We start from the raw sequence: 15,911 nt of genomic DNA, 5'->3' as shown, positions 1-15,911 counted from the left end.
TTGTCTTAGTGATTTATAAGGATTCTCTATATGTTTTTAGTATAAATGTTTTGCCAGATAACATGTATTCTGAATGTTTTCCTCTGAATATAACTTTTCTTTTTATTTTTTATTATCTTGTGAAGAGCAAAGTTTCTAATTTTGATCAAAAATTTTTATTACCTGCTTTCAACAACATGTAGCTAATACTGTTTCATTTATTCTTCTCACTATTGTATTGTGTTACAGTAAATATTAGCATCCTATCATTGTGAAAAACTTATTTTGTATCCTACATCATTTCAAAAGCCACAGTACTGTTATCACATTGAAAAAAATGAGCAAAAATAGGTTCAAATAATAACAAAATGTTTGTTTACTTGACTTTTGTAAATGTGTTGATCCCTGCTTTGTTTGAATTAGATTTCAAACAAGTTCATGTAATATATAGAGACTGAGTCTCTTTTAACTAAAACACTGGATTTTTTCTTTTCTTTTAATTTTTTTTTTAACACTTTTTCATTTTTGTAAAAGAAATCAGGTGGGTGAGTTGGCCTGTAGAATTTCCCACATTCTAGATTTGGCTTATTTCATTCCCAGAATACCATGTAACTATGCTTGGTATACCCATAATCAGAAGCAGAGTCCTGTGTGTATGTGAGTAGGAATTGAAGCAGGGGTGCTCTACTACTGAGTTATATTGCCTTCCCAGTCCTTTTCGTATATATATATATATATATACACATACATACACACACACACACACACATTTTTTTAAAAAAATTTTGAAACAGGATTTCTAAATTTCTCAGACTAGACAAGTTTATGATCCTCCAGCTTTAGCTTCGTGAGTAGCTGGAACTATAGGTGTGCATCTATATCTGCCCTGCCCTGCAGATCTAGATCTAGAGTCTTTTTAAAAACATTTTTTTAGTTGTTGATGGACCTTTATTTTATTTATTTATATGTGGTTATGAGAATCGAATTCAGGGCCTCACACATGTTAGGCAAGTGCTCCAGCACTGAGCTACAAACCCAGTCCTACATCTAGAGTCTTAATTAGGCAAGGTTTAAGTATATTTTCCTCTGGAACTTTCTAGGGCATCATATCATGAGGCACTTAACACTTATTTCTGCTTGTGACTATAAGATCAATTAGATAGTTAAGGTGTTAGCAGCCTGATCTGTCCATTGTAAAATTTCCTTTCACTTATTTTCAGAATGGTCTTAGTAGCTAGGGTGATTGGAAATCCCACAGTCACAGAGCTCACAACAACAGACTTACTCTTCATGCTGTGCAGCTGTTGAGGATGGGCTCTGGCCCTGCTTCCTGTTGTCTTCTATCCAGCTCCATGATGCTTTCACCTTGGGGTCCAGGTCAACAGAGCAGCTCCTACTAAGACCCTGCAGGTCTCCTGACAGAGGTCTCCTGACAGAGGTCAGCTCATGGGTACTGTTCTGTTTTCATCTCATTGAACCCAGTACTCTCTGATGAATTTGAAAAAAAACACGACAGAGAGATATATTAAAATTCTGTCTGCAGTGTTAGCTGTGAGACTCTGAATGGGTCTTCTATGAACCAAGTGTATTCACTTACAGAAATCTGTTGAATAAGGCATGTATTATTTCTATAGTACAGATAGTGTAGATACTATGGTACATCTGTGCACCATCTGAGCCACATCATGGTATTTTACCATATTCATTTCACATTTTTTTGAAAAACTGTAATCATAGATAATGTAGAAGTTACCTGGTTTCCTCACTTCTCATCAGATAAAAAAAATGGGTTAATTATCATCCTTACTTTATTTTCTAGCATTGTTAAGCTTCTTATGTATGTATGTATGGTTTCACTGTGTTGCCCAGGCTGGCCTCCTAACTCCTGGGCTCAAGCAGTCCTCCTGTTTCAGCCTACCAGTATTTTTTTTTTTTTTTTAATTTTGCACTATAGATGTGTATGTATAGTAACTTCCCCCAAGTTTTTCATTGATTTCACACTATAAATATGATTGTATAATTTTTTCTTACCACTTTTTAATTTATACATGCTATGTATATACATATGTATATATCTATTTTTTTATTTGGTATAAGAATATATCAAAATTATTCTATTGATAGATATTTTAGTGGCTTCTATTTCTGCACTGAAACAAGGAAAATTGCAGTGAAATTTTTAAATATCTTGTTAATATGTGTGCCTTTGGAGACATATGAGTGATAAAGCATGCCCATTTTTGCTTTACTAAATAATGCCAAATTGTTCTCTAACCTTTTTTTAAAAAACGAATTTACATTCTCACTAGTAGGTAGTAGCAATAAGGCATTACAATATTTCCTAACATTTCATCGTTGACATAAATTTGGTTAATCTAATGAATTTGAATTGATCCCATTAGTTTATTAATTTGCAGTTCCCCTGATTACTTAATGCTTTTGATTCTTTCTTAGTGTGTTTATTTGCCTGTTTCGGTGTTTCTCCTGTGAATTCATTGTCTACAACCTTTTATTTTTCTATTTCTTTGTACTTCTATGCATTCTGGACACTAATTCTTTGAGGATTATATAGTCTAAAAACACTTCTCTGTCTGCTTTCTTTTAACTTTTCATAAGGTGTCTTACTGCATAATACTGAAGTCATATTTATTAATCTGTTTTTTATGGTTGGTATTTTGGTATCTTATTTAAGAAATTTTCCCTTGGGCATCTGTTTTGCCTTTTTACATTTGTCTTTAATACACTTTTTATTTTGATACAAAGTAGGTCACTGATTTGGTTTTGTAAATGAATAACCAGTGCTTTCTACACTTGTGTTAATGCCTATTCATTCTTTCCCCCACAGATTTCTAATGATATCTCTGTCATATGCCAAGTTTCTATACATGTCAACTTGTTTGACGAGTCTATCATTTGCTGCTTTTGCTTCGTATTGTTTTGTTTTCAATATTGCTAGTATTTCTTGAGTATTTCAGCCTTGCTCCTTGAGGAAAAGCCTTGGCTGCTTTTTGGTTTGTGTCTTCCATATGAATATTAAAGTCAGTTTGTGATGTTACACACATACACCAATCCCCTCCCACACAGAATCTTAGAGGAATTTTTATTAGAAGTAGATTTACTTTGTAGATTGTTTTCCAAAGAAATAACAGATTGATCTGCTGAGTTTGCTCAAGTTAGACAATTACATAATTTTGTTTTAGTCTTTTCATAAAGTTAAGTATTTTTCTCATTAATATCTTGTGCCTTTTTAAAAAATTAGTTTTTTTTCTCAAAACTTATACTTGTTGTTTTTGTTACAAATAATGAATCTTTTTTGAATTACATATTCTAATTGTTTGATACTTGATATGTGGAACACAATTGATTTTGCTGATTGCAGCCTTGCTAAATTCTTCTTATTTTGATAGTTGGTGTACTCTGTCATGATTACTACATAGTTAATTATGTTTACTATAAATAATAACCACTTTTTTGTAGTCTTTATGTCTTTTGTGTTTGATGAATTACCATTTTAGATAAAGGTCTCTAGTATAATGCTAAATAAATCCTGTTGATAGGGATCATTCTGACTTTAAAAGGAATGTGCATTCACTGTAGGTTTTGAATCGATAACCTTTATCTGACAACAAAACCTTGGTCAACATGTTTTCCTTTTAGTCCTATTATTTTGTGAAGACTTTTTATATTAAATGAGTGTTAAAATTTACTGAATTCCTTCTACTTATAATTTTTCTTTAATTTCTAACTAGGTGATAATAATTGTACATTTTCTAATGTATTAATTTCTGTGTGTTGAGTTAAACAATTTGTTTGAGATATTATCAAGTGTATGTCTATTTTATAAAAGATTTTTGACAGTGTCATTATCCTATTGTTCCATTTCTTATGTTGTTTTATTTATTTATTATAGAGGTCTTTTGAAATGAATTGGAACACATTCTTTTTCTGTTTTCTGAAACAGAAAATCTTGTTTAACCCCCAGTGTATATTTAGTTGATTTTATCTAATTGCTATAAAGTATTTTAAAGTGTCTTTATTTTATTTTTCTGTGAAAATTTCATTTTCCCACAAAATGGCAATTATTGATTGATACAAATTGTTGTAAATTTTTGAACTTTAGTAGTTTGTTGAACGAAGTTAACTCTTTGTACACGTATCCCTATGCACTGCTCCTTCTTTCCTCTTTCTCTGTTTTGAGACAGTGTCTCTCCATGTTACTTACCCAGGCTGGTTTCAAGTTCCTAGGCTCAGGTCATAGTCCTGCCTCAGTCCAAGTGCAGGGCTTACATGCTAAATCTGTACATGTGTATATGTAGAATGGTTGAATGTTTTATGAAAAATCAAAAGAATATCTTTTTTTAGTCTGTCATTTGTCTTGTTTTGAGGATGACTAAGAATTATAACCCCTTTCAGTATAAAAAGGAGGTAGTATATATTTAATTGATTGATTTTGGTTTTTTTGCTATAGAGGGAAGTGAGCCCACGGGTGCTCTACCATTGAGGTACATTCCATTTTTTTTTTCTTTTTTTCTTTTTTTTTTTTGAGACAGTTGCCCACTAAGTTGCCCAGGCTGGTTGCAAAGAGCTCCTCTTTACTCAGCTACTCAATTTCCCCAGTAGCTGGGATTATAGGCTTGCACCACCAGGCCTGTCTAGACATATGTTTTTGTCATTCTTATTCTCTTTATATTCTCAGCCCACACACGTGGAATCTGATATGAGGAAAGGAGATCATCTACCTACCACATGTTTAATATTTCCAAACATGAGTCAGTAAAATAAGTACCTCAACCAGTTTCTGCAGCTGATAGAATTCTAGGCATTACATGATTCTCATTATGAAGTTGTATTGTAGTGATTTGACATGCGGTTTAATTGCTTTTAAAAATCTTTTGATTATCAGTGTTTCCAGATTTACAGCTAAACCTGTATGTTTACGAAACATTTGTGGAAGATTAACAACAACAAAAAAATTAGCATCCAAAAGTTTTAGTAGTTCAATAGAAGTACATGAGCTCATTCTTATGAAAAGAAAGGGAATGAGTGAGTTCATCAGATTTGTGTGTATGTATGTGTTTGCATCTAGGCAAGCGTAGTTATCTAATGATATAGTTATTAAAGAAGATGAAAGTCAGAGGAAAAGATATAGACTGTAGTTTTGAAATATTATTTTAAAATGTTGCTTTTAAAAAGTTAAATAAATATCAATATAAAGCATGGCGATGTTTAATATAACATTAAACAGCCAATATTTATGTTGATGGTAGTTACTATTAATTATATTTTTGAAATGAAGTAAAGCTTAACACCCTCATTGTTGATCAGATAAATGTTCTCAATCTTCAATGTTTTCTTTATGTGTTTTTCAGTTTGCTACTTCTTTTGAGGGTTTGAAGTTTTTTTTGTTTGTTTCTCTGTCTCCCCACCCCCCACCTCCCGTTGCAAATTCCTACTTGGCGCTGGTACTAAAATAGCCAGTGTGTAAATGACAAGGCATGACTGTGCTCAAAGAAAAACTTTATTGATAAAATCTATAGATCCTATTTTGCCCAACCTGAAGTATGTAAGATTAACAGTTATTAGTGAGAATTAATGGGAATTTTTAACATAATGACAGTCATTTTCTCACAAACACTTTCTTTCCTGGCCTTGCTACTTTCAAAAATAAGAAAAATATATTATTGAAATCTTGATCTCTGTAATTTTATATCTTAAAATGTATCATTTATGTAAATAAATAAATGAACGAACAAATTTATACTTCTACCACTGCCAAATGTAGTTATTGAAAAGTTATTTAACAAAGAGATGCAAAAGTATCAATTCAAAATATTTTGTTTAACTTCATGATTTAAAAAAATTTTGAAAGTTTTTTTTACTATAAATTTATGCAGTGTTCACACTCATAGGATAAAAGTTTGGAATTGACTCATGACAAAAAGCCATAAAAATATGAAGAAAATGTCAAAATGATTATACAAAATATTTCAGAAGGTTTTAAGATCTCTTGGAGTAATTTAGTATTTTTGATTTTAAAATCTAATAGTCAAGTTTTGCAACTACTATAGAAGAAAACAGCTTCTGTGCAATTACCATTTGCCTCTTTTAATTTAAACTAAAGAATTCTCCATTTTTTCCTCTCTTTTGTCCTTGGCCTCATCCAGTTCTGGAGGTTGCAGTCCTCAGTACAGAAGGCCAGGTCCAGGACTTTAAGTTTCCTCTGGGCATCAAGGGAGCAGGCAGCTCAATCCAACTCTCTGCAAATACTGTCAAACAAAACAGCAGGAATGGTAAGACAAACTGTTTTCTTTAAATTTGTTTTTTTTGTTGTTCGGTTAAATATTGATCTCTACATCATGTACAACTGCAGGAATGAGATCCTAATTAGAATGTTTTACTCTATGTATGTATAATTTGTCAAAATGCACTCTACTGTCATATATTCCTAAAAAAGAACAAATTAAAAAAGAGAAATAAAAAAATAAAATATTATTTGACCCTGACTGTAACAAAAGTGTCTTAAAAATTTTTAAAGTATGTTTAAAATAATGCCCCATACATGTATTCTTTTTTTTTATTGGTTGTTCAAAATATTACAAATCTCTTGACATATTTCATACATTAGATTCAAGTGGATTATGAACTCCCATTTTTACCCCAAATACAGATTGCAGAATCACATCGGTTACACATCCACATTTTTACATAATGCCCTATTAGTAACTGTTGTATTCTGCTACCTTTCCTATCCTCTACTATCCCCCCTATGTATTCTTAAATAAAGATTCTGTAAGGATTTTTTCCAATGTATTCTCATTTTATTGTCTTATTTTATGCATAAGCATATTTCCTGAAAGTCATATGATGGTTTCTACCTTCCTAGGGCTTGCAAAGTTGGTGTTCATCATTTACCGGAGTCTGGGACAGTTCCTTAGTACAGAGAATGCAACCATAAAACTGGGTGCGGACTTTATTGGTCGTAATAGCACCATCGCAGTGAATTCTCACGTCATTTCAGTTTCAATCAATAAGGAGTCCAGCCGCGTGTACCTGACTGATCCTGTGCTTTTTACCCTACCACACATTGATGTAAGTTAATGTATGCTAATGAAGCAGTGGAAGGTTATAAAACTAGAGAGGAAGGGAAGTAAAGCTGACATGCTGGGGATGCAGAGAGGGAGAGGGAGACTAGACATAGGACCTTTCCATTTGAATTTCAAATGTTGGACTAGGTCAGAGACACAAGTTTATTTAAGTCTGTGAACATAAAATTAAATGAGCCTGGTTCAGTGATTATTAGAACTTAAGTGTATTCTTAATGAAAGCTAATTCAGTAATCAACAGGAAAATGTAAATGACTCTAATTTGTTTTCAAATGAAAATTAACTCTTACCTTAGCAGCAGGATAGCTGTGTGTTAACTCTTAGGACTCTGCTTTTGTAGAGTGGCAAATCATTGTTGTTGTTGTTGTTGTTAAATTGGTTTTATTGATCATATTTGGCAGGGCTGTTATTAACTATTGTGTTTCAAAAGTAGAAGACTGAGATGTGATTCCTGTGCTGTACCTCAAGTTGATACTTAAATACCTACTCTATGTTCCAAGTAGAGGGAATGAGTGCCTACAGATAACCAAGTAGATTTACAGAATTGACAAAAATAAAATTGTGCAGTCATGGTCCTCATGTCATATCTGCTTCAGTTGATTTACTCTTAAGAGCCTTGATGTTCTGTGTGATTCAAATGGTTGCTAGTGTATCACTTAGAACTAACTAAAAATGGGCCTCAAATTGAAAGTGGATTTTTAGACATTTGTACCTTACAGAATTTTCTCAGAAAAAAATTCATGGCTCTAATTTTGACAGAAAGGGGTGGGGGGAATGGTTCTAATGTACCATCAGTTTGTAAAATCATAAGATGGAAATTATAATTGTGTAAAATGGGTCTTTGGTAATTTAGAGTACACTTTAGAGTGTTTCGGACTATAAAGCCCCTTTTAAGCTAGATGTCTGCCTTGTATAACATAGTCCACAATTTTGCTGATGAAAAACTTTATAGTCCGAAACATGCAAAGTTTAATCTAAATTACCTTTTACACATATTAAACAATTGCCATTGCCATCTTAGAGTGTAAAATCCTAATTTTGTCTTGTCATTTTATTTCCCAGCCTGACAATTATTTCAATGCAAACTGCTCCTTCTGGAACTACTCAGAGAGAACTATGATGGGATATTGGTCTACCCAGGGCTGCAAGCTGGTTGACACTAATAAAACTCGTACAACGTGTGCATGTAGCCACCTAACCAATTTTGCCATTCTCATGGCCCACAGGAAAATTGCAGTAAGTATTTGCACTTCTAATTAGTATCAGGATAAAACCTCAGAGATCCAAAACAGCTTGTATTGTAGTCCTGTATCTTAAGTGCTTATCGTAACTAAAAGCAAAGTACACATGAATTTCTAATAGTTTCTACACTATCCATATATTTTAAAAGTAGTATCACTCTATTATTGTTTCTTTTTTTTGGTACAAGGGATTGAACTCAGGGCCACTCTACCACTGAACCACATCCTCGGTCCTATTTTTTTTATATCATTTTTTTAATTTTTAATTTTAATTTGTTATATATGACAACAGAATGCATTTACAATTCTGATTGCACATATAGAACACATTTTCATATCTCTGATTGTACACCCCAGTCCTGTTTTGTATTTTGTATATCTATAACTGAGTTGCTTAGTGCCTGGCTGTTGCTAAGGCTGGCTTTGAACTCATGATCATCCTGCCTCAGTCTTCTGAGCTGCTAGGATTATAGGCGTGTGCCACCGAGCCTGGCTGTTATCGTTTCTTCTTAAAATTATGCTCTCCATTGTCACTTCATGTAATTGTTGGAACTAAGGGTTTAAAAACTGAATACCAATCAATGGGTCACACAACAAACAAAAGACTAAAATTTATCATGCCCTTCCCATTTCAAATGTTGGAATCTCCTTTTAAGACTTTGACCACACACTATGTAAAGTTTCATATTTTGAAAAGCCTGAATGACATCAGGAATACATCTTGGTATTTCTTCTTATGAGGAGAATGTTAGTGAGAAGATAAAAAATACCTTCTGAATTATAGAATTAAAACTCAGGTTTATTGTTTACTCAGCTCTCAGTATGAAAGCATGTAGAAACCCAAAGAGAAAATGAAATTAAAACTTGGCTTATGTGTGTTATCCTAGAAAATCTTTACAATGTTGATTATTTTTAATCATAATTAAGCATTCTGTATTTTTATCATGAAAATGTTTTCTGTGTTTTTGCAGGTAATTATTCCGATCATTATTTTAAAATATTTGTGCTTTTGAGTTATTTTCTAGGGAATATCTTCCTCTTTCATAAGTCATTCTTCATCAGTATTATAGTCAATGAGATAATAATCTCTTTTTAGTAATGAGCCCTGTTTTAGTTCACATGGATATTATTCTTCAGAGTTCAATATTCAACAAGCTGTTTTACTTCTTGTTAATGTACTGTAGGAATACTAGTGTTCTTCATGTCTTTTTATTTTATAGTATAAAGATGGAGTTCATGAATTACTTCTCACAGTCATCACCTGGGTGGGAATTGTCGTTTCCCTTGTATGCCTGGCTATCTGCATCTTCACCTTCTGTTTTTTCCGTGGTCTACAGAGTGACCGTAATACTATTCACAAGAACCTTTGTATCAACCTTTTCATTGCTGAGTTTATTTTTCTAATTGGCATTGATAAGACAAAATATACGGTAAGCACCTGTTAAGATTATTGACCTTGGATCTTTGAAAATTCTTTAAATAGGTATGAATTTGTGTTTGAGGTTGCTATTAATTGTTGACATTATAATTTGTTAAAACTGACATGGTGATATTGAAGTATAATTTGTAATTAATTAAAAAACATCACAATCATGAAGTAATATTATGAATTAATTTATTTTGTTATTAAGGTACAATTGTGTTTTCTGGGTTATTAAGATGTGTAATTTGAATAGAAGAATGCTAGGGTACTGAAAATATACTAGTTTTTAATTCCTATTGTGCTTACATAGTCATTCTGACTAGTGAACCTCTTCATATTTAGAGCAGTGTATTTGTTATCTTGAGGTCTCAATGTCAGAAACAGAATTTAATTAGTTAATACATCATCCTATATTCTTCTGTGTTGGGATGAATTTAAAGAATGCTCCATATAAGATAGGACGATAATTCTACTTAATTAAGGCCAGGATATTTATCACTAGAATAAGCAGTTTAAATTTTTGTTATATAAAACATAGAAATAATATATTTTTCGCAAGATATTTCTAAAGACTTATAAAGCAAATCATAGACAAGCAGAATAGTTAGATTTTATAATGGATAATTTAAGAAGACATTAAGATTTGTTTTCTATTTGATATTCAGTTTGACCCAAAACAGTAATGTCTTACCCCGATGAAATCTAGCACACTTGCTGTTATTCTATACAAGTTATATTCTTCGTGTTTGGCAGTGTTTTTTAACTTTTGTTTCCAGTTATGAAAAGTGATATCTAATTTTTTTGAGAGAACAGTAATTTTAAGTAATGATGTGTTTATAAAAAACAAGATTTGTGTGTATTTTATTGTTTTAGCAAGCTATTTGTATTCATGAGTTTTCTCTTCTGTGTGTGTGTGTGTGTGTGTTTTTTTTTTTTTTTTTTTTCTTTCTTTCCTTACAGATTGCATGCCCAATATTTGCAGGACTTCTACACTTTTTCTTTTTGGCAGCTTTTGCTTGGATGTGCCTAGAAGGTGTGCAGCTCTATTTAATGTTAGTTGAAGTTTTCGAAAGTGAATATTCAAGGAAGAAATATTACTATGTTGCTGGTTACTTGTTTCCTGCCACAGTGGTTGGAGTTTCAGCCGCTATTGACTATAAGAGCTATGGAACAGTAAAAGCGTAAGTAATTGCAAGCGACCTGAGTGTTTTTCAAGTGAATAATTTTTTAAAGCCTGTTAGCTGTCAGTGAGGGTCCCTGACAGACTAAAATAGCATCTGAAAGCTTTATTGGTAAGAGAATGGGCATGCCGTGCACAAATTACAATCAAGTCTTTTGTAATTTTCTAGGTTCAGAGGATTTGTACTCTAGTGAGGCAGATTCTACATTATGGACTTTCTTTTTAACACAAAAGATTGACCTGAAACAAATTGAAAGAGTAAATAACTTTTTGGCCTTATAAGATATTAAGTAAAAATTCTTCTGAACTTAACGCATCTGACAGGTTTAACTACTCAGTTTTAAGCTAATGCTTCATTAGCTCTCTTTGTGCAGCCGACCCTGTAGCTCACTCTTGTTCTGAATGGTGACACTAGCAGCACATTCCATCCCATATGTTTAACTTTGATAATATTTTATGAGGCAGTTAGAAAAGGATTAAAATAAGTCTCTGTCTTTCATTTATAAAAATATAGTTATTTACAGAAAGTGACAGAAGGTAGACATGGCCATGTTTCTAAGGATTTTATTTGCTAGGGGCATGAATGTGCCTTCCAATTCTGTTTATTTTTTTTTCCTTTGATAAAATTAGTTATATGAAGACTCTTTTGGAGTAGAGAAAGCTTTTTGACTGTAAAAATGATGAAAACAAATAAAGGAAATTCAGCAGGGATTCAAGGTTATATGAAAAATGAACCACTAAGTAAAACATGTCTTAATAAGTTAATGCATCATTTACTGTAATTCTCTGCAAGTTCTGTGCTTTGATTTTTTTCCCAGTATTCGTCCATTCCTAATGAAGGCATATTTATGCTGTTCTGTTTCATAACAAACATAACATCTGAACATTTTTTTCCTTGTCTGTTTCATAGGGTTAAACACTTTATTTCAGATAGATCTGAAAGGCAAATTTTGATGATTACATATAGCACTTTAAAATGATGAGGCCATTTGGAATTTGAGATTTCAAATCTTTCTTAATAAGATTAAGAGTCCTTAAGGATTTAGGGGTGGGTAGGATTTATTTTTTTCCCTGTATAAGCATAATTTTGTATGCTTTTATCAGGTAAATAACTTGAAATGGAAAATGGCAGGTTGAAGTAAATTGCTGTCCTTTGTTAAATTCACACCAACTCAGAATCTTATTAGAATTGTTCTTGTCCATAGTGAATTTTCAAAAGCAAATTTAGAGATCATTTTGTGTTTGTTAAGTTTTAAAAATTTATTTTTCTTGTGATGTTAAATATCCAGTGAGGCTACTTGGTACATATTCTTTTGTTTTCAAAACAGTTGCTGGCTTCGTGTTGACAACTATTTTATTTGGAGTTTCATTGGACCTGTCACCTTCATTATTCTGGTAAGAAGACTCTGTTTTCCCTTTCGTTTTAGCTGCTACTTTAGAAATATTATTCAAAAATAACTTAGTTTATGGTTAATTTATGTATTCAAAAATTATATAGACATTCTATGTTACAGGATAATATTATTTATTATATTTTAAATATTACATTATTATCGTGTTTATATACTTGCTAATTAACTTTCTGAAAATCACCTCTACTGAAAAATACTATTTCCCATTTCTAATTAATTGTGTCAAAAAATCTAAAAGAAATACTTACTTATAAGCCATGTTATGAATTAAATGAATGTTTTAGAAAAGTGAATTAACATTACCTTAATGTCAACATAGTAATTTAGTAGTTTAAGTGAATGTCCATACCCTAAATTGTTTTAAGGCATATTAAAGTTTAAAAGTTTAGATTAATAGAGGACTATTAAGCAAATTTTAAACTCATTAGGAATAAAATAAACTTTTCTAAGACTTAAAATACCAAACAAGGACTGGGGATGCAACTGGTTTTTAAGAATTTTTAATTTTTAAATGAATTTGATACAAGTTAAGATTAGTGACATTAAGGTGTTTTTAAACTTCTTACATTATCCTTAGTCATACTTCAATTATACTAAAAACAAAAGAATATAACTAAAGCATTAAGAATTGGTATTGTTAACCATATCTATTTAATAACTAGAAAACAAGTTGAAACACAAGCTTTAAAATTACCTTTATCTTTTTATTGCTATTTTCAGAATTTTGTTTCTTTATTTCAAAAAATTGGCACATGAACTTCTTTTGATATTTTTATAGTTAATTCGTGTTTCCTAAAGTTTGGAAAAACTTTTAGTAGTTGAAGGAAACTTTAAACCACTCAAGTGTATGTGCATTTTTATTCTCATTAAAATTAATTATTTACACAATTATATTTACAAAGCAAAATAAAAATACGAGATGGATGTTTATGTGAATTAAATCAGTAAAATATTCTCTAGTGTTCTTAGGTGAGCTAATTTCTTATCAGAATTATTCAATCCAGATAACTACTTCAGTTTTTGTTCTTAGTGTGTGTATGTGAATACAGCCTAAGTTTATCTTGAATTAATGACAGACAATTGACATGAAGAGGTATGATCTTTAAAACCACAGCCTTCTCTTTTCCCCTAAGTCCTTGGCCAAACACATTTATACTTTGGAAACTATAAAGACCACTTTAGGGATATTCACACTATAAAAATGTCATGTGTTTACTTCTGTTGTACTGAAGTTTTATATTTATAAAGGTAAGTACCGACTTTAAAACATTAAAAAGAAAAAGACATTATACTTGGCAAAAGGAGCTAATGTTCACACATACACAGCTTTGAGGAAGAAAAGAGGTAAAACACATTTTATTTGTATTACCCATTTAAAAAGACAGCCCCATATTAATTAGACTCTTATTATTATCCTCTACCAAATCCTTTAGGCTGAGATGTGTGTAGGGCTTTTAGAACATTTTCCTGAACTTAAAAACAAACAACAACAACAAAAAGAAACCAGCAGGTAGCAATCACAGTATACACCTCCTTGGAATTCTTCTCCTCAGTTGCCTTGCCTTCTAATCCTCCCAACACACAGTGAAACTAAGTGTGGTACAAGAGTGCCAAGCAGTCTTGCAAAACACCATGTAACCTAAACTAAAATATAATTGTACAGCATAAGCTTGTTGAAAATATACTTACCTACATTTATTCTCTGACAATACATTTAAAACTCAATTCAGACATACATCTTAATAATATAAACTATATTGTATACTATTCATTTATGTTCTATTCTTATAACAAAAAATAGAAAATATAGTGTTGCATTTCCAGCTTTTTTGAATTGAAACCATTTAACTTCCTAGTATTAAATAAGTGTACATTTTTAATAATAATGTTCTATGAAGAAAAATAATATGCTAAAGAAGATAAAACTTCCCACTTCTGCATCTCTATAGAATGTCTTGCCTACAGGCACTGGAGTTATTATATCTATGAGAAAAGTGCTGGTAAGTAATGAGCAGTGGGAAACCATTAGTATGCCTGAAATGGTTTAATGAAAGCTTGGATCATGACACGTCAGGAGCTGTTCTTATCATTTGGACAGCTCCATCTGCATCATTAATAATTAATTCAGTTCAGTAAGAGTTCAGCTCACACACTCATTTAGAAGTCTTCTTCAGAGAACACCTCTCTGGCTGCTAGTCCCAGAGAGAAATAGGTTTCTGCTTGGCTAATAGCAAAGATCTAGAGATACAAGTACAGTTTTAGAGTTGCATTTGCCAGGTAGCAAAAGCTCCAGGGAGGACAAAAAGGGTCAGAACATGTGCAGTTCAGCTAGGTTACTTCAGAGTGGTGTTTCTGTTCTTCTGTCTTATCATATCCATGTCAGCACTGCAAGCTGTGGAATGAATTTTAAGCTGCTAAGCTCAGACGGATGTGATTCAATTGAGCAGGTTGATGACCATAAAGCAAACTGTGCTCTCCTATAATCTGTGGTACCTTTTTCTTTTTTATAAACTTCTTTGTATTTTTATTTTATCAAATGGGTGATTTTTAACTATGCCATGTTATTAAGCAGCATTGGATTTTTTTGTAGCAAACTTTTTCTGGCAGGCTATTTTAATAATTATTTTTGCAATTATTATTTGGGAAGTGTTGAAAGAATGATATTGGTCAGTGGATCAGAAAGAATGCCCTAGTTTGGTGATTTAGTCTTTTTAGCTATATAGGGGGGAAAATATTTTTTTCTTCTGGATTTACTCCCACCCTTTCACATAGTATTCTATGAAGACATTCCCACCAATCTATTTATACCCGCACACATACAGGCATAGACCAGAGTTAATATTTGATTAATATTTGACTGAACAAATTGCTTCATCTCTAAAATTAATCATGAGCATATTTAGGCTTATGGGTTGACATACATATCTAACATAATCCTAATAACCTATACTTAAGGGTGACTTCTATGTGAATAATTGAGTAACTACATGTACTTACCAGGTTAGACAAATTTTTGTGTGTGTAAAAAGTTGATAGCTCCAACTTTTTCCTTTCTGACTTAACTCATAAAACCTTTCAACCTATCTTAAAATGTTATGTTTAAACTGAGTGGTGTTTATGTTTGGGAGGAGAAAAAAAAATTACAAAAGACAGAGGCGAAAACTGACCTCCTTGGGGTGCAGGTGAGAGGAGCAGCAATTGAATGAAGTCTGTTCTCTCCCTTCATCTGCTTTCCAGTGACAAATAGGGGAAACTCTCTTTGTGTGATTAATTTTTAAATGTATACCGAAGACAGGAAAAAATATTGAGGAAAAATAAAATAAGAAGGAGAAAAAAATCACTTATTTTAACAATAAATAAATAAATAGATAGATAGATAAATAGATAAATAAATAAATAAATAAGCGAGCAGGGAGCGAAGAAGGAAATGAATGCCCACCTGGAAAGATCCATGAAGAATTATATCATGAAGAAAATGCAAAGAAACTAGGAACTCGGGTTTGCAGACTGAAGTTTAAAATCAGGTGTTTTGTCTGAAAGTGAATATTATAGATTATAGAATTTATCAAAGAT

The 15,911-nt window shown here is 31.9% G+C and overlaps 1 protein-coding gene across 14 annotated transcripts in view; it reads left to right on the top strand.

The window, feature by feature from the left end:
- Nucleotides 1–15,911, top strand: part of Adgrl2 (adhesion G protein-coupled receptor L2) — a 183,910-nt gene that overhangs the window by 151,129 nt on the left and 16,870 nt on the right. For all 14 annotated transcript variants that reach the window (XM_076863656.1, XM_076863660.1, XM_076863658.1 and 11 more), the window contains 6 exons: nt 6,144–6,269; nt 6,863–7,068; nt 8,145–8,318; nt 9,544–9,753; nt 10,707–10,927; nt 12,255–12,321. In XM_076863656.1, coding sequence (XP_076719771.1) covers nt 6,144–6,269; nt 6,863–7,068; nt 8,145–8,318; nt 9,544–9,753; nt 10,707–10,927; nt 12,255–12,321 — 1,004 coding nt within the window. The remainder of the gene's footprint in view (nt 1–6,143; nt 6,270–6,862; nt 7,069–8,144; nt 8,319–9,543; nt 9,754–10,706; nt 10,928–12,254; nt 12,322–15,911) is intronic.

This window comes from Callospermophilus lateralis, chromosome 7, assembly GCF_048772815.1.
Source record: "Callospermophilus lateralis isolate mCalLat2 chromosome 7, mCalLat2.hap1, whole genome shotgun sequence".
NCBI lineage: Eukaryota > Metazoa > Chordata > Mammalia > Rodentia > Sciuridae > Callospermophilus > Callospermophilus lateralis.
The sequence above is the reverse complement of the archived record's forward strand: the minus strand, read 5'-3'. Positions and strand labels throughout refer to the sequence as shown.